The 25,401-nt window shown below is 38.5% G+C and overlaps 1 protein-coding gene across 3 annotated transcripts in view; it reads right to left on the bottom strand.

The window, feature by feature from the left end:
- The window catches only part of VEPH1 (ventricular zone expressed PH domain containing 1), a 221,069-nt gene that overhangs the window by 75,851 nt on the left and 119,817 nt on the right, over positions 1-25,401 (bottom strand). For all 3 annotated transcript variants that reach the window (XM_012447362.3, XM_012447363.3, XM_012447364.3), the window contains exons 8-9: positions 21,828-22,037; positions 20,864-21,261 (exon numbers count right to left, since the gene is read on the bottom strand). In XM_012447362.3, coding sequence (XP_012302785.1) covers positions 20,864-21,261; positions 21,828-22,037 — 608 coding nt within the window. The remainder of the gene's footprint in view (positions 1-20,863; positions 21,262-21,827; positions 22,038-25,401) is intronic.

Genomic DNA, 25,401 nt, shown 5'->3' on the forward strand with positions numbered 1-25,401 from the left:
ACATAAGGCTTGCATAGCACAGTAAATTTGCACTAAGAGAAAATCACACTTCTTGCAGCCTTCCATGGTATGTGTATGTTCAATGGTAATCAGCCAAATAAATAGTAAGAGAAACAGAAATGTGGTTGTACTTGCAGATTTGAATACAAACGGTCTATTCTTTAAGGACTGAAACTTTGTCAACATTGTTCTGAGAGCTTGAGAGCACTCTCCCATTGTACATGATCTTTATTACCACAAGACAAGGTCAGCTCAGCCCATAGCACAGGGGCTAATAGGACGCACCATGCTGCTACCCAGCCTGGGCTCAAATCTCAGGTCTACCTCGGGTCTGCCAGTTAAGTGATCTTAGGCAAATATTGTTTTCTATATTTCAGTTTCCACTTTTGCAATTTGTGGATAGTAATATGTACCTTACAGGGTCAAATAAAACATTTAAAATACTACCCAGTACATGGTGCTTGCTGCTACTGCTGGCATAGAAGGGTTAACTCCAACCACTCCATAATTATGCTGATTGTGTGTTTATTTGTGGAGGATATGCTGCTTATTAAGTATGGAGTTTGTCACAGAATGTGTGGTCATATATTTAATGCAAATTTTCATTGTGGTAAAATACATGTAACATAAAATTTACCACTTTCACCATTTTCAAGTGTACAGTTCAGTGGCAGTAAGTACATTCATGATGTTGTACACCCATCACCACTGTCTAGTTCTAGAACTTTTCCATCACCCTAAATGGAATTCCCATATCCATTAAGCAATTATTCCTCATTTCCCCTCCTTCTAACTCTTGGCAACCAAGAAATCTGCATCTTGTCTCTATAGATTTGGCTATTCTGGATATTTTATATAAATGGAATCATATAATGAGTGACCTTCTGTGTCTGGCTTCTTTCACTTATTATAATGTTTTCAAAGTTCTTCCATGCATCAGTATTTCATTTTTTTCATGGCTGAATAATATTCCATCATATGAATATATTACATTTTATTTGCCCACTCATTCATTCATGGACAATTGAGTTGTTTCCACCCTTTGATTATTGTGAATAGTGCAACTATGAACATTCACGTACACATTTTGGTTTGAACACTTGTTTTCAATTCTTTGGAATATATTCCTAAGAGTGGAATTGTTGGGTGGTATGGTAATTCTATGTTTAACTTGTGAAGAATGGTCATATATTTTAAAATAATTATTTCCTTATTCTTAGTGTCCAAACTTAAAGATAAAACTGTCATATTAATTATGAAGGAGGTGAATTTGAATAGCGACATCTGCCATCGCTTTCCCAGTCTCCTGATTGTACAGACAGATGAGGAGCAGCCCTCACAAATAGTACTCAAATCAGAATCATTTCTCATTGGGTGTCTGCCTGCTTACAATTACAGAAAAGTGTTATTGAGGCAATGCTGTTCATATTTTTGGATTGATTTCAGTGTTGTTTCTGATATTTCCAGGAATTTAGCCAATAATACTTCCCAAAGTAGGAATAATGAAAGTATAAATTATGAAACTAACTGAAAATTGAACTTCTCTCTAAATGACTATATTGACACTTTTAGTTCTCCAGTGAATTTTTGGTATCCACTAGGAAGAATACACCTTCCAACAATACTGATGAGTGTTACTCAGTTCTGTGATAAGGAATCTTTTCTTTTTTCTTTCTTTCTTTTCTTTTCTTTCCTTCCTTCCTGCCTTCCTTCCCTCCTTCCTTCCTTCTTCCCTCCTTCTTTTTCTTTCTTTCTTTCCTTTTTTTTTTTTTGGAGTCTTGCTCTGTCACCAGGTTGGAGTGCAGTGGTGCGATCTCAGCTTGCTGCAACCTCTGTCTCCTGGGTTCAAGTGATTCCCCTGCTTCAGCCTCCTGAATAGCTGGGATTACAGGTGCATGTCACCATGCCCAGCTAATTTTTTGTATTTTAGTAGAGATGGGGTTTCACCATGTTGGCCAGGATGGTCTCGATCTCCTGACCTCATGATCCACCCACCTCAGCCTCCCAAAGTGCTGGGATTACAGGTGTGAGCCACCATGCCCAGCTGAGGAATGTTTTCGGGCAGTTATCTGATCACAAAATCCTCCAGGGGAAGTTCACTCTGAAGAACTCAACATTTTCCTACGAGGTACTCTTGATGGTCACAAAATGCAAGTTAGATGTCCAAACATTAAGAATACAAAGTAGTCAATGTCAGCATGATCAGAAAGAATCTGGGGTATTTTCATAGGAATTTAGTACAGTTTGTAGACATGAAAGTAATTTTGGAGTTTACATGAATTTTAAATCAAATATACACATATCTATATATTTGCATGATGCTAATGTAGTTGATTTATGGCAACAATAGAGTCACTTTGTGGTCATACTGAGTCAGTGGAAACTCATATGGTAGAAATATATACTTGGCTTTACCAAGCACAGATTGATCAAAAGTTGTTCAGAGGCAAGTAAGGCAGGCAAGCCATGATCCCCTGCAGGTACCATTCCAAGTGCTACCAATTACTTTGCAACTCTGCAAAATGCATAACAGTAACCAGATATGGGGCACAGAAAACTTTAGTAAATTCCATTATTAAACTCCACCAGAATGAATCTGTTTACATTTTTTTTCTCCCCAGAGGAAGGAAGGACAAGCCTAAGATCATGTATACGTGAGTCATTCATCACATTGCTCTCTCCAGTTGGCAGTTCTGAACTAAGACCTTCTGGTCTAGTTGCCACCAGGCCTCAGAAGAACACTCGTGGGAGAGTGATACGTATTTACCAGGAGGTTTATCATGTCAGATATGTTGGTGCAGGGTACACAGGACCTCCACATAGTGTATATCAACTGTATCAAACTCAGTGAAACTCCTCTTAGAAGTGGACTTTAGCAACTACTAAGCCTGACTTTGCTAAGATACCAACCATCTATTCCCTGTTGATTTCATGATCATGTGGCTGACATGATAAAGTTAAGGGGCATCTTATTTCAGCCACTGCTGCTAAATGAGGTGTTATTGAATAGAAAGCAACTAATTCTGTGCAGCCAATTCTGGGGATATATCATAAATTTGAAAGCCAATTGTAGAAAATAATTCTAGTCTTAAGGAAATTCAGTTCTTCAGCCTACAAGTAAGGCTAGACGCCTCTGAGGAAGGTACTTTCATGAGGCTAATTGTACTCTTAGAGCATAAGTTCTGAAAAATGTTACAGATTACTTGTCATTGATGCAGCTGCTGTAGTGACACGAACAGCCATTAAACTTGAGGAAGGTTGATTTCATTTGTTATCCTGCACTAGGGAAATGTCTAACAGCATCACAATCATTAACAAATACTTTGAGGACTTACCAAGAAGGAGACATTGGGCTGAGTGCTAAAACTATAAAAAGACTCAGAGTCTTACAACTTAAAACAGAGATGTCAGAAGTATATGAATATTTAAAAAGAGCAATCCATGATCAAGTGCCAGATGAGAAGTACTAGGAATCACTGGGGTATAGGAAGTAAGACATAGGTGAGCCTTGATGAATGCTAGCCTAGATAAATAAAATAGAGGGCACCTAGAGTAGCAACAGTTTGGGTAAAGGCATGAAGGTGAGTTTGAGAAGGCAGTGCGGGATAGAGAAGCAGTGGCAAGATCATAGAGCCATGGCCAAGTACTGATTCTGCCTCCTACTGGCTATATTACCTTGGACAGGTTATTTGCCTTTTTATTTTCTCATTCATAAACTGAGGACAGTGCTAACTACACTACAGACTTTTCACCAGGATTAAATAAAATTATTTGTTCACTTTTTAAAATTTTCTATCACCTTCATCAATATTATGATGCTCAAAGTCAATAAAATTATCTCCAAAAGCTGCTGTCAAAAAGCCCAAAGTCTGTTGGCACTGGGAAATTAGGAGGTGTTTTTTTTTTTTTCTTTGACATTCTCAAATACATTAGACCACTGAGCAACATAGTAAGACCACATCTCTATGAAAAAAAAAAAAAAAAAAAGCTTTGTATAGTGGCCTATGCCTGTAGTTCCAGCTACTTTGGGGGCTAAGGTGGGAGGATGGCTTGAGCCTGAGGGTTGAGGCTTCAGTGAGCTGTGTTTGCACCCCTACACTCCCGTCTGGGCAAACAGGGAGGCCCTATCTCAAAAACAAAAAACAACTCCCCACAAGAAGAAAAGGAATGTGCATGGGATAAGGAAATGCAAATACAATGAACTGAGACAGAAAAGGAGAGCAACAAAGAGTGGGAGAAGATAAGACGATTTATTATGAAGAAAGGAAGTCAAATCAAAGGAAAGGCAATCAGGGAATAGTGGGTAGTAAAAACCCAAGAAGTCCAAATCTTTTCCCCTTTGAATAGAGCATATAGGATCTGAATATAGATAGTGTCTACTGTGGGGCAGAAGAGGGAACAGAGTACAAAATGTGTCCATCTCTACAAAAAAGAAATCAGTCAACTATACATACTTTTTTTTTCTCATCAATTCTCTAAATACTCTGCTGTGAAAAAGATGGGAGTTATTGGCTCTGAGTTAGTGAAGCCTGTTATATGTGACTCCAGTGACCCTTGAAGTTTGCATGTCACAATTGAGCACACCATTTTCTAACACACTGCCTTTGTCTGCTGGGCTCAAGCAGGGCAGTGGAATGAGTCACTACATAGCCCACCAGTCACCATGGCTACCAGCCTCCCTCTAGCTGCTGCTTCCTTCCTGGACTGAGACCCTAACATGCAAATCAGCATTCTAGAATCCTCCTGCTGGCATTTCTTGTCTTCTCATTTTCTACTCCTTCCTTATAGAATAGCTCCTCATCAATGAGTACTAGGGGCGACTGCAAATATTGGCGAATATTTCCCTTGGGTCTTAGAAAGTAGGCTAGAGGGAAAGGGTTTCAGAATAACTTAATAGCAGTAAAAGCAGTGGATGTTAAACTGCTAGTTATTGTTGGCACGATTGTTGTCTAAACCCTCTGAATACCAAGATATTTACAGTTAGAGTTAGGACCCCTTTCCCCCCAAAACCAATTACTTTGAATTTTACAAATGAGCTAAGTGTGGTAGCTCAGACAGTGACTGCATCAGATTAGGACTTGGCTTTTCTGAAGAGCCATTTACTGGCCCTCCAATGATGGTTAGAAGAACTCAGCAGAACTGGACAAAATCCTTCTTATATAGCACCTCTCTTGGACCACAATGGTATTACCTGGGCTCTGCTTACTGCTAGGTCAGTGAACACTCTTGCATCTGCTTCACTCTGCTCAACATAGTATTAACTCATCTCTGTCTGTTGTCTTCTTCTCTATTCTCCTGAGCTTATACCTTTTATGTCCTTTATTATCATTTAAGTGGGGTTTTATCGCTAGCAGAGATAAACATGTTCAATCAGCCATGTTTACCAGAAGTCTTGCATGGAGGATCAGAAACCCTTACACACCATCTAACACAAAATTCCAGGTGAATGTGGTGGCCAGAAAAAAATATAATCTAGAGCAGGGGTTGATAAACTACTGTCCACGGGGAAAATGTGACTCACTGCTTGTTTGTTTAAACAAAGTTTTATTGGAACACAGTCATGGCCATCCATTTATGATTTAACTATAGTTGCTTTCATACTACAATGGCAGAGTTGAGTAGTTTGAACAGAGACCAAACGACCTGTCCAAAAATATTTACTACTTGGACTTTTATGTGGGAAGTTTGCCAACCTCTGGTCTGGAACACAAATTGATTAATAGTGAATAATATTGTAAGACATAATATAAATATTTTTCTATATTTCAAACTTGTTTGAAGAATGTTAAAATTTTTGGAATTATTACATTTAGTTTTAGTGTTAAAGTAAATGCCATAGGCAGGAAAGAAATACATTTCACAAAGGAATGGCAAAAGAATATCCTTTTAAAGAAAGGTATTACCTAGATACAACATCTTATATCAAATATAGCAGTGGGATAAATGTTACTTATAGAGAGAAATCTGGCATTTCTTTACATATTAAATTAAGAAAATGTTAGTTAACAGGTCTGTTGTTTCCAATGTTTCAACAAAAATAATTTAAAATATTGAATTTAATTTTGTAGCAAAGGCAGCTACTATTGAACATTGCTAGCTTAGATCTTTAAACTGTACTCCTAAGCTATTCCACATTTTTCAATCCTCAGCTTTCACCATCATAATTAAAAAGTGAAGCATCTTTGAAAAATAATCCGGGCCCATAAGGTGAAAACATTTTCCAACATAGAAACAATTCTGGAAGGAAATACATATCATTTCTAAAAGTGGTAAAATGATAAGATTAAGAATGACTTCCTTTAGTTTTTTTTTTCTATTTTCCAATTTTTTGTAGTGAATATTATACTTTTATAATTGGGGAAAAATACCTTCACTAGAATTTTTTTCCACCGGGAAATGGATTAGAATTGAGCAGTGCTGTTATAATAGATTCAATTAACCTTTTAACTGTCACAAAGTTATTATCACAGTGGGCTAGCCTTCTGAGGGATAAAATGATCAAGTAAGTTTATTTTTATTATTTTATTTTATTATTATTATTTTTTGAGGCAGAGTTTTGCTCTTGTTGCCCAGGCTGGAGTGCAATGGCGCGATCTTGGTGCACTGCAACCTCCGCCTCCCGGGTTAAAGTGATTCTCCTGCCTCAGCCTCCGAAGTAGCTGGATTACAGGCGCGTGCCACCACGCTCAGCTAATTTTGTATTTTTAGTATAAACAGGGTTTCTTCATGTTGGTCAGGCTGGACTCGAAGTCCTAACTTCAGGTGATTCACCTGCCTCAGCCTCCCAAAGTGCTGGGATTACAGGCTTGAGCCACCGCTCTCAGCCAAATAAGTTTATTTTATACATAAAATGATTTTAGGTGATAGCCTTAGAGATGCGAAATACTCAATAAATAAGAACTGTGTCTGAAGATCATTGGATATAAATTGGCGGTTTTTTTTTTTCTTCAGCTCCCACTCTGGCTTGAAGAATAAGGTGACATAGCACCTCCCCAGAACATAATAACTGTTCTGGGGAGGTCTTTACCAGGTCCACTTCTCAACCAGGCCTTATGAGTGGGTTGGGGGACAGGAGCAATGAGAACAAGTTATACAGAATCCTTCCCCCCTGATATTTTCCTACAGATAAAAATGCATGTGTAATTAGTGTCTATGATAAATAGATCTTATAATGTGAATACTGATTGAATTTAAGGGTAAATGTACTAAGAGCTTTTAGAAGGAAGTCATTTTTTTTAGATGCTTTCCTCATTTAATTCTCAAATATGCAATGAATTGGCCATTATTATAGATTCAGAAACTAAGTCTGTAAACCAAGGCATTGTCTGCTGGAGCCCATGTTGCAAACCACCCCTCCTGATGGACTGACTTCTGCACTTCTCTACCTTTATGAATGACTATAATGAAGCTAATTTATTTAAAACATTGAATGCTGCTAGTTTAGATCTTCAAACTGTACTTTTTCAAAAACCTAAATTTTCACCATCATGATTAAAAAGTGAAGCACCTTCGAAATAATTCCCACTAATTATATATTTTCTTCAGTGTATCATATATTTGAAAATGCCATGCATGTACTCCCAGCAAATAGTTTAACATCGTAACCATTCTGCTTCTTTTTCAATGCTGAGATTCAGGTGTCATTTATTTGTGACAGTCTCTGTGGGTTTTCAAACTTTTATATTACATCATAAGACAACTAACTTTTCCTAATAAGGGCTGTCACCTTAACTATAAGTGAAAAGTCACATGCAATGTTAAAGCCCACAGAAAGATTATGATTCAGTCACAAGCTCAAGACTGCACATTGATGGCATGTACATCTTATTAAGTCACGTGCTGGGCAGACCTGTCCCTTGCTTCTCATTTGTTGATTCATTTGTGAATTCACTGAACTGCACTGTGTTGAGCTCTTGCTTTGTGCCCAGTGCTGTGCTAGCCACTGGGGCTAAAGAAGGTTCAGAGGCTACAGTGATACTGCAAAGGTATTGACTCAGAACCTTGGTGCTGACTGCTTCTATTCTCAGTTGTTGTGGTTAGGGTGCTCCACTCTGATTCTGGCCCTGGGACTCCAACCCATCCCCTACACACACTTCAAAGGTAACTATGAGGTATGTAAGATAACTGGGTTATTTAAGCCAGACTCCTAAAAGCAGAGGCTATTGGAAAACTAAACAAGGCATCTTGAATTCTACGCAGGGCCTAGGGAATCTCTCCAGGCTCCAAGGGCTGTTTCTGTCCCACCTGGGGCTTGATCAAGGTCCCCAGGGGCTGAGAAGATTGTTCTAGTGCCCTGGGCTTCTGCCTGTCCAGTGTTTTAGGGGACAAGGAAATATTTTGCAAAGGTCATTTATCTGTGAAAGCAGTGACTTATGACATGGGAAGGCCTCTGCTAGCTGCAGGGGTTGGCCCTGGCCAGATTTGTTGCTGCGTGGATTTTTGTGCCCTGGTCAGCCATCCACCAAAGGTGGCAGTCCTATTCCTCATCCTGTGCTGATGTTGCCAAGCACTGGGCCCTGCACTGGACGAGTGGGGCAAAGGTAGCTGAGGGATCCACTGCTCTAATGATACTGACCCATTCACTGTGGACACCTCAATCTCACACTCATCTTTATATTCTCCCGTGTCTCTAAATCCTCACCTGTCTGGAAAATGTCAGCCCCTTGTGTCTGGCAGAAAGTGATAGAGGGTGGGAACACAAATGAATGTACTGCTAATATAAATTATTTGAGTATTCTGTTCAAGAAGGTCCGGTGGCGGGGTTGTAGAATTTGGATTAGAAAAGAGAAAGGGAATTCTTCTTAGATCCCTTGACTCATTTATTGTGCCCAAACCCCTTCACTGTTTGATGGTTGTGGTATTCCAAGCCAGGCTTACCTAAAGTGAAAGAATAGAGTGTCCTACTCGCATCTTCCTGAACAAACCTTGCCCACAATCAGCTCATTCCATGTCAAGTTGTTTTTACTTATATTTAATTTGTAATTACATCTGAGATACAAGGAAACGAGTATGACTAAACCAGAAAAAGATTATTTTTCCTTCAAAAGTCAGTAAGGTCATCATTATGGCAGTCTACGTATAGGCCTCTTCTTAACATCTGCAAAGGGCATTTCTTGATAAGATTTCTATTATCAGCAAAATATCTCTTAGGCATCAGAAGAGCTTACAAAGCATATGAAACACCCCAAAACAGATGAAAGGATAAAGAAAAAGTGGTATATAAGGCTGGGTGTGGGCTCGTGCTTGTAATCCTAGCACTTTGGGAGGCTGAAGTGGGCAGATCACCTGAGGTTGGGAGTTCAAGACCAGCCTGGCCAACATGGTGAAACCCTGTCTCTAATAAAAATACAAAATTAGGCATAGTGATGCATGCCTGTAGTCCCAGCTACTTGGAAAGTTGAGGCAGGAGAATTGCTTGAACCTGGGGAGGTGGAGGTTGTAGTGAGCTGAGATTGCTACTGCAGCCTGGGTGACAGAGTGAGAAAAAGAAAGAGAAAGAGATAGAGAGAGGGAGAGAGGGAGGGAGGGAGGGAGAGAAGGAAGGAAGGAAGGGAGGGAAGGAAGGAGGAAGGAAAGAAAGGAAGAAAGGGAAAGAAATAAGGAAAGAAAGAAAGAAAAAGAAAGAAAATGTGATATATAGACACAATGGAATACTATTCAGCCATAAAAAGAATGAAATCCTGTCATTTGTAACAACATGGATGGAACTGTAGGACATTAAGTGAGAAGCCAGGAAGAGAATGTTAAACATTGCATGTTCTCATTCATATGTGGAAACTAAACAATGTTGATTTCATAGAAATAAAATGTAGAACAGAAGATACTAGAGGCTGAGAAGAGTAGAGGAAGGGAGACACAGGGAAAGATTTGTTAAAGGATATAATCTGACAGGTAGGCAGGAGGAGTAAGTCCGATCACTTAGGATGACTATGGTTAACAATAACATATTATATAGTTTCAAATAGCCAGAAGGAGAATATTGGACATTCACAACACAATGCTAAATATGTAAAATGATGGATGTGCTAATTACCTTGATCTGATCTCTATGCATTATATGTATCAAAACATCATTATATACCCTGTAAATATGTGCAATTATTTATATGTCAATTAAAAATAAAGTATTAAATAAAAACATCCAGTTAGATTAATTTAGAAATATAAATGACAAGTGAATTTACATATAGATACTTGTCTCAACCCACTTTTCAATGTTTTGTGTTTAGGAGAGCATGTATGTGCCTCCAACACATTTTTGCTTAATTTTAATTCTCTGCAAATTTTAAGCTAAATGTGATCTGTATGTTTCTAATTCATTTATACAACTTGGCTAAAAACATAATTGAAGACGTATTTGATGTCCATGGTATTTTGAGGCTTTTAAAACTGTCTTCCATGAGGAACTAAACACTATGTTCATAAAATATCAGAAAGACACAAAACACAAATTCAAACAAGGTGTAAATCTTCCTGGCTTCCAAGTCTATCCATCTTTTCTTAAAATTCATATCCTGTGAGAAGAATTAGACAACCAGAGCCATAAATTCAGTGCCATAAGCAGTCCAGATAAATAAGCCTGGTCTCTTTGAAAAGAAATCTCATCTCTTCAATTTTTTTTCTTTTCTCTTTTTATTTTTTTCGAGACAGAGTTTCGCTCTGTCCCCAGGCTGGGGTGCAGTGGCGAGATCTACACTCACTGCTTGATTCCCGCCTCCTGGATTCAAGTGATTCTCCTGCCTCAGCCTCACGAGTAGCTGAGATTACAAGCGTGTGCCACCATGCCAACATATCTTCATATTTTTAATAGAGATGGTGTTTTACCATGTTGGACAGGCTGGTCTTGAACTTCTGGCCTCAAGCAATCCACCCGCCTTGGCCTCCCGAAGTGCTGGGATTACAGGCGTGAGCCACCATGCCTGACCCATCTCCTCAACTAAGAGGTGATCATTAAATGAAGAGTCCATTTATTTAACCACAAATTTGTTGTCTTTTCTCTATTAGTAGTGTCTACTGGAAATTCTCATTTCTGCAATAGTAGTGCTTCTTACATTTTAATGTGCTTATGAAACACCTGGTTTGTGGGGAGTCTTGTTAAAGACTCCCCAGTAGATGCTGATTCAATAGATCTAGGATAAGTCTGAGAATCTGAATTTCTAACAAGTACCAGGTGATGATGTTTTTGGTCTGTGGACCATATTTCAAGAGGTGAGGATCTGCTGCAGTGTTTCTCAACCACTGCTGATATTTTTGGATTATTTATTTTGGGGTGGGAGGCTGTCCTGTGTATTGTAGCATTCTTGGGCTCTATCCACTAGAAGTCAGTAGCACCCTCTCCCAAACTGTGACAATGAAAAATGTCCCTAGACATTATCAAATGGGGGAGACAAAATTACTTCCAGTTTAGAATAATTGCTCTATTGTTATGTTTAATGGTTATATGCTTGTTGCATAATAGAAACACCTTTTTAATGAATTGGCTTTAGTAAGAACATCATTTGTCAGTCAAATAAACAGCTTTCTTCCCCTCCCCCTGCCAGGACTTAGTACAATTTTATTTATGGACACTGTAGATTTTTAAACCAATATTGTTGCCCTCCTTACTATGACCACTAGAGTGCTCAGAAGTAAATTTCAAACCACATTTAGCAATTGTGAAAATTTCCAGGGATAAGTTCCTGAAAAATAACTCAACTACTGAATTCATTTTATTTCTTTATGTTTGCTTTTTCCCCCCACGTTAAATATTCTTTTTGCTTTATTATATATTATTGTAGGCTGCTTCATGTACTGTTTGAAATAGATTATTTTCTATTGAGTAAGGTAAACAAAACTATTAAAATAGAAACGGCCAGGACAGATACAATGCATTAATTTGCTGATGGTGGTTGGTTATTTGCTGTTTGATACATATTAATGAATAAATCCAAGCAAATGGTGAGACAAGCCTCACAACTATTGAACAATCTGGCTTATTTTCTCCCAACTGTTGTAAACTGATGAATGCAGATGTCTAGAGAAAGGACAGGAAATTAATATGAAAGAAAAATTTCATTTTTTTACTTTATATTGGAGATATAAAATTAGTAATAAAGTTGTTTGTGGCTGATAGCAAAAAAACAAAAACAAAAACAAAAACAAAATTTGGCTGAATAACTAACATTTTATATACTTTGCCAGCTCTGTCATAAAACACTTGGGATTAATTACATTTAGAGCATAAAGGACCTTAAAAGTTATTCAACCCAGCGTTTTACAAGCTTCTTTAAGCTGTGGAATTCTTGGTTTAAACATCCATCAGGAAGGCTAGTGTGTGAAGCCAGCTAAATCAGGGCTGTTCTGTTTGCAGGGCAGGTAAAGGGAGGAAAAAGGGGGCTCTGGAGCCCCTTGAGGGAGCAAAGCTTGCAAACTCATGACCCTGTAATACACTCTTGGGATAAGTGTAAGGAAGTGGTGACCAAATGAAATAACCTGTTCAAGGAATCAGAATTGCCCTACAGCAGAGGTGGAACTGGAACCCGATTTAGACAGGATGCCGGGCATCTGTAGTTATTTCCCAGTTCCAAGTTACCTGCATCTCTATTACTGAAGCCAATTATTCTTATAAAAAATTTCCAAACCTTGCAGAAATATTTACATTAATATTTACTCCCTCTTGCTTTTTTCTCCACCTGCATCCCAATCTGATTCTTCCTCTTTTTATTTTTTTGAGACAGAGTCTGGCTCTGTTGCCCAGGCTGGAGTGCAGTGGCACGATCTCAGCTCAACCTCCACCTCCTGAGCTCAAGCGATTCTCCTGTCTCAGCCTGAGTAGCTGGGACCAGAGGCACACCACCACTCTGGCTAATTTTTGAATATTTTAGTAGAGATGGGGTTTTGCCATTTTGCCCAGGCTCTTCTTGAACTCCTGAACTCAGGCAATCCATCCACCTTGCCCTCCCAAGTGCTGGGGTTAGAGACATGAGCCACTGCAACCAGCTCCAATGTGTTTCTTCAGAGAAAAACAGTGATAGTTGTTTAATATGTGTCCTTCTAGAAGTTTCCCTCCTCTTTTCAAATTTGTACATACATACAGTAAATCCTTTTTTTTTTCTTGGCTTTTCTTGGCTGGCTCAATTTTTTTCTTTTATCATAGCACTTAACACTTTGTAATATCCTACATATTTTACTTATTTATCACTTCTATTATTTATCATGTGTCTTTTCCCACTAGAACAGCCTCCATGAAGGCAAAGATATTTGCCTATTTTGATCACTGATGTTTCCCAAGTCCCTGGAGTGGTGCTGGCATGTAGTAGGCACTCAAAAATGTTGTAAAATGAATGAATGAATGAAGAATGAATAAAATGAAGAAGCAGAACAGAGAACATTTTTAGGGCAGTAAAATTACTCTGTTTGAAACTACAATAATGGTCACATCACTATACATTTGTCAAAACCCATAAAAGGTACAATACCAAAGTGAACCTCAGTGTAAACTATCGACTCTGGATGATAATGTGTCACTATGGGTTCATTGATTGCACCAATGTATCGCTGTGATGAGGGATGCTGACAGTGGGGGAAGTTGTGTGTGTGGTGGGGACACAGGGGGTAAATGGGAATTCTCTATACTTCCCACTAAATTTTGCTGTGAACCTAAAACTTCTCTAAAAAATAAAGTGTATTAATTAAAGAAAAAGAAAGAGTGGTCATATCAAAATTTACATGTCTAAAACCAAGCTCTTGATTTGTATCTCCCCACACGTTTTCTCTTCCTCTAGTCTTGTCTGTCTCATCCATCCATTGGATGATTAGGCCCAACCCACCAGCACTGCTGACAGCCTTCCTTTGAAATATATCTGGAGTGAACACTTCTCACCACCTGCAGTCCAATCACCCTGATCTAAGGTCCCACACATAAAGTGTCCTTCTGCCTCACGGCTTTGTATTTACTGTTCCATCCTTGCTGCTTCTCCTCATTCATGTCTCCATTGCAAAATCACTTCAGTAGAGAGACCTTCACCAGTCACTCTACCTAAATAGCTATCTCATTCTTTATCCAGCCCCCCCTCCCCGCCGCCAGCTTGTTGTGTTTCATAGTAACCATCATTACTTGGCATTATTCTTTCTATATGTTTTTTGTTCTTGGTCCATATCATCCCATAGAATAAGTTCCAAGAAGGGAGAGACTTGGTTTTGTTTGCTGCTATATCTTCAGTGCCTAACCCACTATAGGGACTCAAATTATTGCTGAATGAATGAATGAATGAATGAATGAATGATGAATGAATTTCTCACCAGGGGAATGGCAGTTGCCTCCTAAGGAGTCTTTAGCTCCCTCTACAGGTCAATCTCCACATTGCAGGTAGGGAGATATTTTTTCAATCTGATTTTTCTCTCAGGATAGACCCCAGATCCCTGCCTATGTTGAACTATCCTCCTCCCCACTTCACTTCAGTGCTCCCCAGGGGCCAAGCTTCAGTCCCTGGAGTAGGCTGTGATCTTTCTTTCCACAGGACAGATGGTTTTGTTCAGTTCCCACACCTCTACTTGCTCTTCACATTTCTCAAGAGTTTCTTCTTCAGGGAAACTGCTTTGACTCCCAGATCAGGGCAGATTCCACATGATAGGCTCTGACAGAACCATGTTCCTTTCCTGTAGATAACTCATCTCACTTTGTAACTACGTATTATGTAAGTTCCATGAAAGCAGAGGCCATGGCTGTTCTGCAGACAGTTGTATCCCCTGCCCACAACAGTGTGGTCGGTACCTGCCAGGTTCTCAAGAAGAGTTGGTTGATGAATGAATGAGGGCATAATGATTATGGCGATCTTTGCTGTTGCCAGACCAGTCTCCAAAGCATATCCAGAGAATGAACCTTTCAGGCATCACTAACAAATGCTTCCAGTTTGAGAAACCAGGGAACTCTAGAGGTGACTGGCTAAGTTTTGCCCTGCCTGGCCCAGTGCCAAGTGCTTTGAGCACAAATATTGGCTAAGTAGATGACAATGTTCTTGGGCTTTGAGACTTGGAAATCTCATTGGGGAGACACCGTCATCTGTCATTGTCCCTAGCCATGTAAGTAAGGGATTACTTCCAAGATTAATATTTCTTCAAACATCTCCACTTACGTGATCGTTGTAAAAAGTGGTTTTTACTTACACGTATAAACTAGAGGGCTTTACAGGAGAAACAGAATCATACTCTTAGAATTTCTTTGACAACTTTATGTTTCCTGCATTTGTGGCTTATTTTAATTGCCAATATAATATTTTAATGGCTGTGGGATAATTGATGTGGATATTTTCATCTGAAAAATGATTATTTTCTGTAAAACAAATTATTTTTAAAAGCTTGCTGACTTTTTTTGAGACTGGGTCTCTCTTTGTCACCCAGGCTGAAGTGCAGTGGTGCAGTCATGACTCACTGCGGCCTTAAACTCTTGGGGTCAAGCAATTCTCTCACCTCAGCCTCCCAAGCAGCTGGGACTACAAGTGCACACCACCATGGCTGGCTTATTTTTGTATTTTTTGTAGAGGCAGGGTTTTGCCATGCTACCCAGGCTGGTCTCAAACTCTTGGGCTCAAGCAACTCACCCACCTCGGCTCCGTGTTGGGATTATGGGCGTGAAGCACCACACCAGGTCAACTGAATCTTTTTATAAGGAAAAAACAACAACCTGTTTTTTATAATCTTTCACCAGTACCTAATGTGAACAGGACAATAATGTAGACACAGGAATTAGCTGTCTTTTACTTAGCTCTTTTTGCCTCACTCCAAGTAGGCTCTGTCAGCTTTGGACTCATCTGCTATAAATATGTGCCTCTCTGAAAATGAACTGTAACACAAATCAGTTCCTACCAAATTATCAAATACTCAGACTCTTGATTTTGCTAACTATGTATGATTTAAAAAAAAATTAAAAATCCTCTGTCACCTGAAATTTGATGGTTGTTGTGTAGCAAACAGGAGGAAATAATCTACCCTCCTCCACCCCACCTTTTTCTCTGTCTTATCAAAACCCTTTACGCAGCTATATAATCTCTTTTCAGTTTCCTGGCTACCAACTCCTCATCACCAACAGAGCTCAAAAATATGGATTTACTCTGTTTACTTTGTTTTTAAATGAAATTTGAAGACATCCAGGGACCACTCTGCTTTCCTACAGGGCATATACTGCCAGTTTCATAATGAAAGTAAATGGAAAAATAACGTTCACTTTACTGAAATTTGGTTTGTGGCAAGCTGGATTGGAATGTACTCTTCTGCTGGGGACCGTCAGGGGCTCAGGACTATTTTGTACTGCACTGTATCCCTTAGAGTAAAGATAGTCCCCAAACAACAATAATGGACGATTGATAATAATCTCTGAGTATAAGCTTCCCTAAAAAATGATAAAAGTACTGACTGTGGATATAAGAGTATATTGCTATATACCCTTCTATCTTAAAAATAATACATTTCAAAAAATATATTTAAGAATATGAAATATGCCACAGCAAACTACTTCTTTTACACCACCTGCATCTCCTCATTTTTCTTTTAACGTGGTGACTTTTAGGGTGAGATATATTGAAATGTACTCCTGTGCATTTTTGCTCCATTATGTATTTACTTTTCCCTCTATTTGTTAGCAAGGTCTGTGTAAATCTATTAGAGACAAAACCAAAGTGGCTATCATGTTAGGGGAACTAGCGATTTCAAGGTTTCAGATGACTGATATCATTTTCAGTTTGGATCTGCTCCTGGATCTCCATACAAATGTCCTAAGAGTGCATGCGCTCACCAATTTTATTTTGTGCTGTTTTCTAGGCGGATGAATATTCATCTCCTCTGTAGATAAATATCAGGTAACCGGAGATGCAGACCAACAATATACTCCTTTGACCAACTGTATTGTAAGGAACATTTTTCTTTTTTCTTTTCTCCTTTTTTTACTTTCTTTCTATTTTTTTTTTTTTTTTTTTGAGAGTCTCACTCTGTCACTCAGGCTGGAGAATGCAGTGGTGCGATCTCAGCTCACTATAACCTTCGCCTTCCGTATTCAAGTGATTCTCCTGCTTCAGCCTCTTGAGTAGCTGGGATTACAGGTGTGTACTACCACCCCCAGCTACTTTTTGTATTTGCAGTAGAGACGGGGTTTTGCCATGTTGGCCAAGCTGGTCTCAAACTCCTGACCTCAGATGATCCACCTGCCTCGGCCTCCCAAAGTGCTGTGATTAAAGGCAGGAGCCACCGCACCTGACTGGAACATTTTTTCTTTAATCATTTATCTAAATGTGCAAAGGAAACCAAACATTTTTTATTTTAAAGAAGCGCTTTTAAAAATATAATTAATGAGAAATACAGTTATCTTATGTCCTCTTTTGAAAGTTTGCAACATGTTAAATCGTGGATGTAAGTAGGTAACATCCTTCCCAGTGATTTGTGGTTAAATGCCCGAGTCTTGCACCTATTCTTGGCTGAGGATGTGCAAGGGCAGTGATCTGATATTAACTCATTAAAGCAGTTTGCAGAGAGTCTTTTCAAAAGGATTTGTAAATCTTCATTTCTTCCTGTTATTTGTATATTTTATGTGCTGTTGCAGATGACTGGGATTGGGATATGTGTGGCAGGAGAAAGTTAAGATAGAAACCAGTCGCTGTTCTGTCTGCCTCTGTCAACTAAAATTCAGTTTGGAGAGGTGGGAGCAGGTAAGTAAGGTAATCCAAGAAAAGTCCCAAAGCACCAAGAAAAGTTCTCTAGAAAAGTATTCCTTAATAAGTGTCCTTCTAACAGGGGCCCGAGAGACTACCTCAATGAAATGAGTATCCAGGGAATTTGGCAACGTTTTCCTATTTGCTGTTTTTCTTTCTCAAATTGTGTGAAAAAGATTTAGCATTTTTCTCTGGCTCCAAATTTTACAACTTCAATTCATGGAGAAATTATCCTAAACCTATGATTAAACTAATCCATTAAAAAATAAAAAAGAAAGCTTCCTCAGAAGCATTAAGTGGATGGCATTATCAATATCCCCCAGATGGGACCAACTGGACCAGAAGGATGCGAGCACCCCACAGTCACACCAACACTGAGGCTGGACTTGACTACATGCAAATTTTCAGTAAGGAAGCTTTATTTGTCATTAACCATAAAAACAATGCCCACTAATTTATATTAATAATTTATCTCATTTTAAGCAAAATTCACCTGTGTGGATCAATAAAGAAAGGACTACATTACTGGCTTTAAAATTAGCTTTCTTAAGTCAGTCTTGCTGATATGCTCTACAGATGGGATGTATTTTCACCCAATAAGGAAATACTTCAAAGTAACATCGATAGGTTTTTGTAAGCTTTTATATCATCCTTTATACAACTTCATTGATGGGCCAGGTTTTCAAAGATTTAGTACAATATCATGTATGTGTTTTTGTGACCTCTAATCAGCTTTGTTCAAATAAATGAAAAACAATGATTCATATTTTAAAAATGTTCTTTGGCAGATGAATTCAGTTCTTCCAGTCTTGTATATAACTATAATCAAGCAGTGATATCAGACCATTGCTCTGCTTATGAATACATAACTTTAAGTTGTTGGTAAACCTGCACAAATACCAGAGACCTACAAGGCTCAGAAGTGAATTACTGATCTAGGAATAACAGGCTGTACATACCCAAAACGACATTGCTGACCCAACCTCAACAAGACTTGGGGTTTGACATTTTTCCCAAACACGCTGATAGATTCTCACTGATCTGTTTATACTCTATTGCCTGTCCCCAATGTGATCAATATCATGCAATAATAGATGGCTGACTGGAGTTATGAATGCTATTTGTGACTTTGATTCAACTTATACAGAATTCTGCTATACAGTAACCAGTGAGGTTCCTATTCATTTAACATAGTTTATACTTAAGTATTATTATGCAGAACCATATGAAATTGATATTTTTGTATGTCAAAACAGTCTAATGTCAGTTTTTTCATGCAGACCAACCTAACATCAAAAGAATTTCTTTCAAAGGTTGTTTTGTCGTGTTCTTATAGACTTCGTAACAGCAGTCCAAAATTTTTCTGAACACTTTGTTGCTATTGCCTGCAGGCTAATTTGTCCCTTTAACTTTAAATGTTTCAGAAGTGGTTTTTATAATTCTTCTCTTTGCTTCTTGACTAGTATGCATAATTCACCAAGAAAGATCAAATATGTTGCGTTTATACCAACAACACATTAAACATAACACAATTAAGCCTAAATCTCTTTTTTCAATAAGTTTTTAAGGAAAGAAAAGTAATATTGTTGAGCGATCTTATGATAACAAGCAAAACTGTCAGCCAGATGACTGTGGGCATGTCACTGAATAGTTTATACTACTTCTGAAATAATAACAATGCGTCCCCTGCAATCAGCCTGAGCTCTTTCTCAATGGATGTATTAACAGTGAATTATAAAAATTTTCCATCCTTCACACATATCTCTGTGCAAGGAATTGCCCAGTAAATTCCAAGAGTATGAATGAATTCCAAAATGTCAACCTAAAAAAATACATACTCACTTCTACGTCATCCCTGGTAGGAAACATCAGTATTTAAAGAAAGTATTCTCTTTTTTTTAAAGTAAAGATGATGAATTTATCCAATGTTTTCAGAAAAAAAAGCGAAGTTAACTAGTTAATTGTCAAACTATATATATTTTTGCCTAACTGTAGGCTAATGTACGTATTCAGAGCACATTTAAGGTAGGCTAGGCTAAGCTGTAATATTCATAGGTTAGGTGTATTAAATGCCTTTTCGACGTAAGATATTTTCAAAGTTGAAAGTTGACTTAGATTCCACTATGGCTCAGTAAGACACTGATACTGATCTTGTCATCAGTTAAAATTTTACTGAGTTTTTATTGGTGCCACACATGTACCTGAGGGAGGTCCTGGCCTCTGACATCCTGTTTAAAATTTTTTATTTTTTTTACTTTGCCCTTTGTTTTCTGACTAGCTCAGCCTCTCACTGGCTCCTATTTCTTAAGTCACCTCCTGACTATGGTTGTGCCCTTTTCTTGTGTACAGATGGTCCTGACATATGATTCCCATTTTTTGACTTTACAATGGTGTGAAAGTGATACTCATTCAGTAGAAACCATACTTCATGTGAGTGCCTATACATCCATTCTATTTTTCATTTTCAGTACAGCATTCAATAAATTACATGAGATATTCAACAGTTTAATATAAAATAGGCTTTGTGTTAGATAATTTTGCCTAATTTTAAGATAGTGTAATTGTTCTGAGCATGTTTAAGGTAAGCTAGGCTAAGCTGTAATGTTTGGTAAACTAGGTGCATTTTCAACTTATAATAGATTTTGGGGGACATGGTCTCATCCTAAGTTGAGCATCATCATCTATACTTAATCTCTAAGAGGTCAGGGATTGTATCTGTGTGGTTTATAGCTGAATCTTGAGTACTTTTAACACACTGCCTCGCACACAGTAGCTGAATGGAAGCTGACATTCAATGTTGTGCATGGCTTTCTTGCATGATTATGTGGTTGGGAAATGTCTACGGCAGAACTCCTACCCCAGAGCCTGCTTTAGGGTCACCAACCTCTTTGCAGGATTTTCCTGAATTCTGGGGACAAGGGACCAGAAATAATATATCTTGAGGTTTGCAAAAATCAGAGAGTCAGTGGACTTATGTGCACTCAAGTAGATTCAAATGGGAATCAATGAGATGATCAACCTTTTTTTGCGGAGGGGGGGACCTCAAATAATGTAAAGTGTTTTAAAAAATGATCTATTTTGCAAAAGACCCAGAAAAGAGTATGCTAATTTACAGGATTTGGGCTTTTTGTTTATCTGCAGTGACTCCTGAAGTTGCTGAGGTTTGGGAATTACACAACACTTACCTTCAATGGTACACTGATCAGGGACTGGAATCTTCTTTCCAATCTCCATGGCATATGCTTTCACTTTGCTGAGGTTCTTTTTTAAGTGCAAGTACAGCTTATCTTGGTATTCTACAGGACTGGCAGTTGCCTCTGGAGTTTCTTCCTGGAAGTTTTCTTTAACAGTTTCTGGCAAATTCTCTGAGTCTACACGTATAATATTTGGGTATGAAACCGAAGAATCTCCCAGCTGTAATCTGTCGGTGTCTGTCTTAAAGATCAGCTTGTCACTTCCTTGGCTAAGTGGGTCTATTTCTGAAAGAGAGATGCTGGCTGGTATATCTCCCCTGTTTGCATCTTCACCATCATCTGAACTCACACCTTTTGTGAGCATAGTGTGCAAAGCCAAACTTTTTGACCTAGAGTACAAACAAAGGGAAAGTTAAAGAAGTTGCATTACCATTCACTGACAAGGAAAATAAATAATAATAACATTGGGACAAAAAGTTACTTCCTCTGGAATGTGAAACTGTTAACAGACTTGATAAATGTAGACAACCAACAAATGACATAATAAACCAAACCTTTGAAAATCTAGGTCACCTCCAAAAACAAAGGTTTAGAAATCAATTTCATGGCAAAACTGGCTGCAAAATGGTAGACTTACATATTTTTCATCTTTGTCTACTTTTACTTTTGATTTTTCATCAGAAATCAAGAGACAGTATTTTCCATATGGCATACTTATATTTTAAAATTGCTTTAAAAATTAGGCAATAGGTTTGTTTTCCTTTCATAGTACCCATTTAAAATAGTGAGCTTCTTTGGATAATGAGAGCATTGTGGATAATATTTCATTCATGTAAGGACAGCACTTTGGGTGGCTATAGGTAAAAGATAAAAAACACCCATAACAGAGTGATAACAAAACTAATAGCTAACATGAAGTACATGCTATGAAAAACAAACCAAACCAAAGTTATACCTGTTAAATCTAATGTTTTTTCTTTCTTCTTTAGAAACTTGGCCCAAACTATATCTTCTGATAGAGCTAGGGACATTGCTCTCGGCATTTATCTTGTTTTCAAAAGCCTGGATTTTAACTTGGAGTTTTTCATGGTCTTCATTTTCAGCTACCATGAGCTTGGTTTCTTCCAGTTTCTCAGGGAATTCAATTTCAGTGCTGATTTTTCTCCTAAAGGAATAGAAATCATTGCATTAGATTGTGGTCTTATATACCCTTCAGAACAGTGTTATTCTCTGTTTAACTGCCTCTCACTCAGAAGCGAAAACTTTAGCTAATCATTTTTTTCACTGGTCATTTAACAAATATTTACTGAATATCTACTATAGGCATAGGTCTTTGAAATTGCTTCTATAGCTTGTTCTGCTGGAAGTTTAGAAACAGTGATGTTTATGTGAACTTTGCATTAGAAATGCTTTTTTAACGGTTCAAAGAATAAATATCGGTTTTTATGCTCATGTACTATATTCCTATCTAGAAACTCTTCAAATGTATGGCTTTCACATGAAATGTATGCCAGATATTTTCCTTCCTTCCTTCCTTCCTCCCTGCCTCCCTCTCTTCCTTCCTTCCTTCCTTTCGACAGAGTCTCACTCTGTCACCCAGGCTGGAGTGCAGTGGTGTGATCTCAGCTTGCTGCAACCTCTGCCTCCTGGTTTCCAGCAATTCTCCTGCCTCAGCCTCCTGAGCAGCTGGGACTACAGGCATGCTCCACCAGGCTCAGCTAATTTTTGTATTTTTGGTAGAGACAAGGTTTCACCATATTGGCCAGGCTGGCCTTGAACTCCTGATCTCGAGATCCACCCACCTTGGCCTCCCAAAGTGTTGGGATTACAGGCGTGAGCCACTGCATCAGCTGGGCCAGATATTTTCTAAAAAATTTACATGTGCTGATATGTTTGTAAAAAATTACAGAATGAGAACATTTCACATGGACTGTCTAAACTCATGGTTTTGTTAATTTTTACAAAAATCAGTATAACTCTTTCATCTTCCAAGCAAGAAATATCTTTCTGAATTTTAAGATGTTGGAAGAAAGAGGTTTTCTATGAATGATATTAATAGACCCAAATATCTTTTACAGCAGAGTTTATAAACCACTTTGTGGGTCATTAAAATTACTTTCTTTAAAGCAGGGACCATGTGTGGTATGCTTCTGGATTTCCTCTGAGGGCTAACAGTGCCTTAGCTAGAATAAGTACCTACAAATAAGCTGCAGAAATAGCTTTCTGATGTTCACTGAGGTGCTGAGTGATTATAGAAAAGTGGCATGTATTTATCTTCCCTTACCTATCTTCTAATATTGAGCTGGCTTACAGCTACTTTAATTTTTATTTAACAATCACTATCCATTTTTATAACATATACTGTTATCATTAATTCTTTTCTTAAAAAACAAGAATAAAAGGAATTATTTTTACTTACCACACTTTTGACACCTAATGTGTGGGTTTTTTTCTTATACTAACTAATTCTCTAACCCTGTAGACAGCAACTGTCCTGCAATTCATTTCAACCCTAACACTGACGACCTGGAATTAGCCCCAGGCTCCACAGACTGCCCCCAGTTCAGATGCCAGTCAAAAGTATGAGGTCCCCAGCTTACCCACACTTCTCAACTTGGCTACAAAGGTTCCTGTACTGCTCCACCCCCATGGTTCAATAATTCACTGGAATGACTCACAAGACTCAGGAAAACACTTTAGTTTATTATTATTATTGGATTTATTATGTCTATGGCCACACCACCCTGAATGCGCCCGATCTCATCTGATCTCGGAAGCTAAGTGGGGTCGGGCCTGGTTAGTACTTGGATGGGAGAATTCTCACAGCAAAAACTTTCTCTTCTACACAATCTCCCTTGTTTTTATGATTTAGATTTGTAGAGCACAGAAATCAGTGGACTGGGATGGTAATGAAGTCATCGAGGCAGCCAAGGTCTCCAGATGGATCAAAGGGAACTTTCTGTCCCTGGCCATCAATCCACCTGGGCATGCCACAGAACTTTGCTGTCAGGGAGGTAGGACAAACTTCAATTCCAGTAAGTTGGAAGGTCAGGAAATGGTAGATAAGGGTGTTTGGGTTTATCATAAACATTCCCTGCTCCTTTAATTCTTCTTCTCTTGCTTCTTAAATTTAATATAAAAAGATAGAAGAGGAGTATTTTGTTTGAAACATAGTTTTTGGACAAAAAGTTCAAAAACAAAGATCTTTTCCTGAGGAAAACAAACTTCTGCTTCCCTTCTAGAGCAAGGAAACACATCACAAATGTGACAGTGCTGGTGGAATCATGGGTCCGCTGTGTGTTTGCTTGTAGAGTGGTGGGGGGTGGGGGCCAGTGGGTTGGGCTCACGCAAGGGGTTGTTATTTCTTTTCCATTTGTCACTTTTGACCCCAGAGGCAATTTAACAGGAATCTTTGCCAGAGTTCTATAATCCCCTAAATATTAACTTGGCCTTAACTCAACATGCCACGTTACAAGAGGCTCAGATAATTTCCAGTCTGAACAGTTTCTGGTCTCTGTTGCCAAAGTAAAGTTTTTAAAAGTACCTCTAGGGATGCCTAGGGGGAGGCCTAATTACCTCCCTCCTGTGTGAACAGGGACTCCCCTTAGAAACAAATTGGCCCTTTGGCTACTCACTGCTCTTACTAAGTCAGGAGATGAGACTATAAAGCTGGAAGGGGTGGAAAGATTGGCAGCCTCTCTTCCTGCCTCCTTAAATCAAGGAAAAATAATATTAGTTAATGTTTGAGGATCTTGGCTTACAATTCCATGTCCAGTATATGTACTCCTGCAGAGTTGAGCTTGTTAAAGGAGAAGTAGGAGAATGCAATTGACTAAATCCACATTGGAGTGCTAAATTCTTAGAATGCTATGTTTCTTACTCTTCAGTAATCTCTTGGGTCATCAATCATCATAGAGAAGATCCCCCAGCTTCACAGTGCTAGCATCTGTTTGGGGACTGCAATAAATAATGCTGCTGGAACACCTACGCTGGAATGTTAAGGGAAAGGACAACAATAAGACTCAGTTCTTGGTATCTATTCTGCCTCTGACCTGCTCAGTGGGCAAGAGCAGAGATGGGCAGGTACCTAGTTATGTGGGGGTCAGAATGCAGTCATGCCAATGGTAGAACTCTGCTAAAATTAAATAACTCCATGTTTTACTTCATTCACACAAGATTTTAAGAAGAGATTTCAAAAGGGGACAGTTGTGGGAAAATCGACTGATCAGGATCTTAGGGGAAAGACCTAGGTTCATGACTCCAATTTCATGTTTATTAGTGACGCTGTAAAACTCATAATGACTCTACATTTTATTTTTGTTATATAAAAATGGGACTAATAATATTACATCATCGGATTGCTGAAAGCATTACATAAGATAATGGATTTGACAGTGTTATCCATATAGAATGGGCATGAAAAATTGAAGGCATGGTAAAACCCTGAATGGCTGCTGCTTAGTGTGGACACTTGACACTAAAGGGAGCTTTGCTCCAGTGTACCAAACCTGAAAGATATCCTTTTCATG

The sequence above is a fragment of the Aotus nancymaae genome, unplaced genomic scaffold, assembly GCF_030222135.1.
Source record: "Aotus nancymaae isolate 86718 unplaced genomic scaffold, 86718_ANA_hifiasm-v0.15.2.pri h1tg000019l, whole genome shotgun sequence".
Classification (NCBI taxonomy): Eukaryota; Metazoa; Chordata; class Mammalia; order Primates; family Aotidae; genus Aotus; species Aotus nancymaae.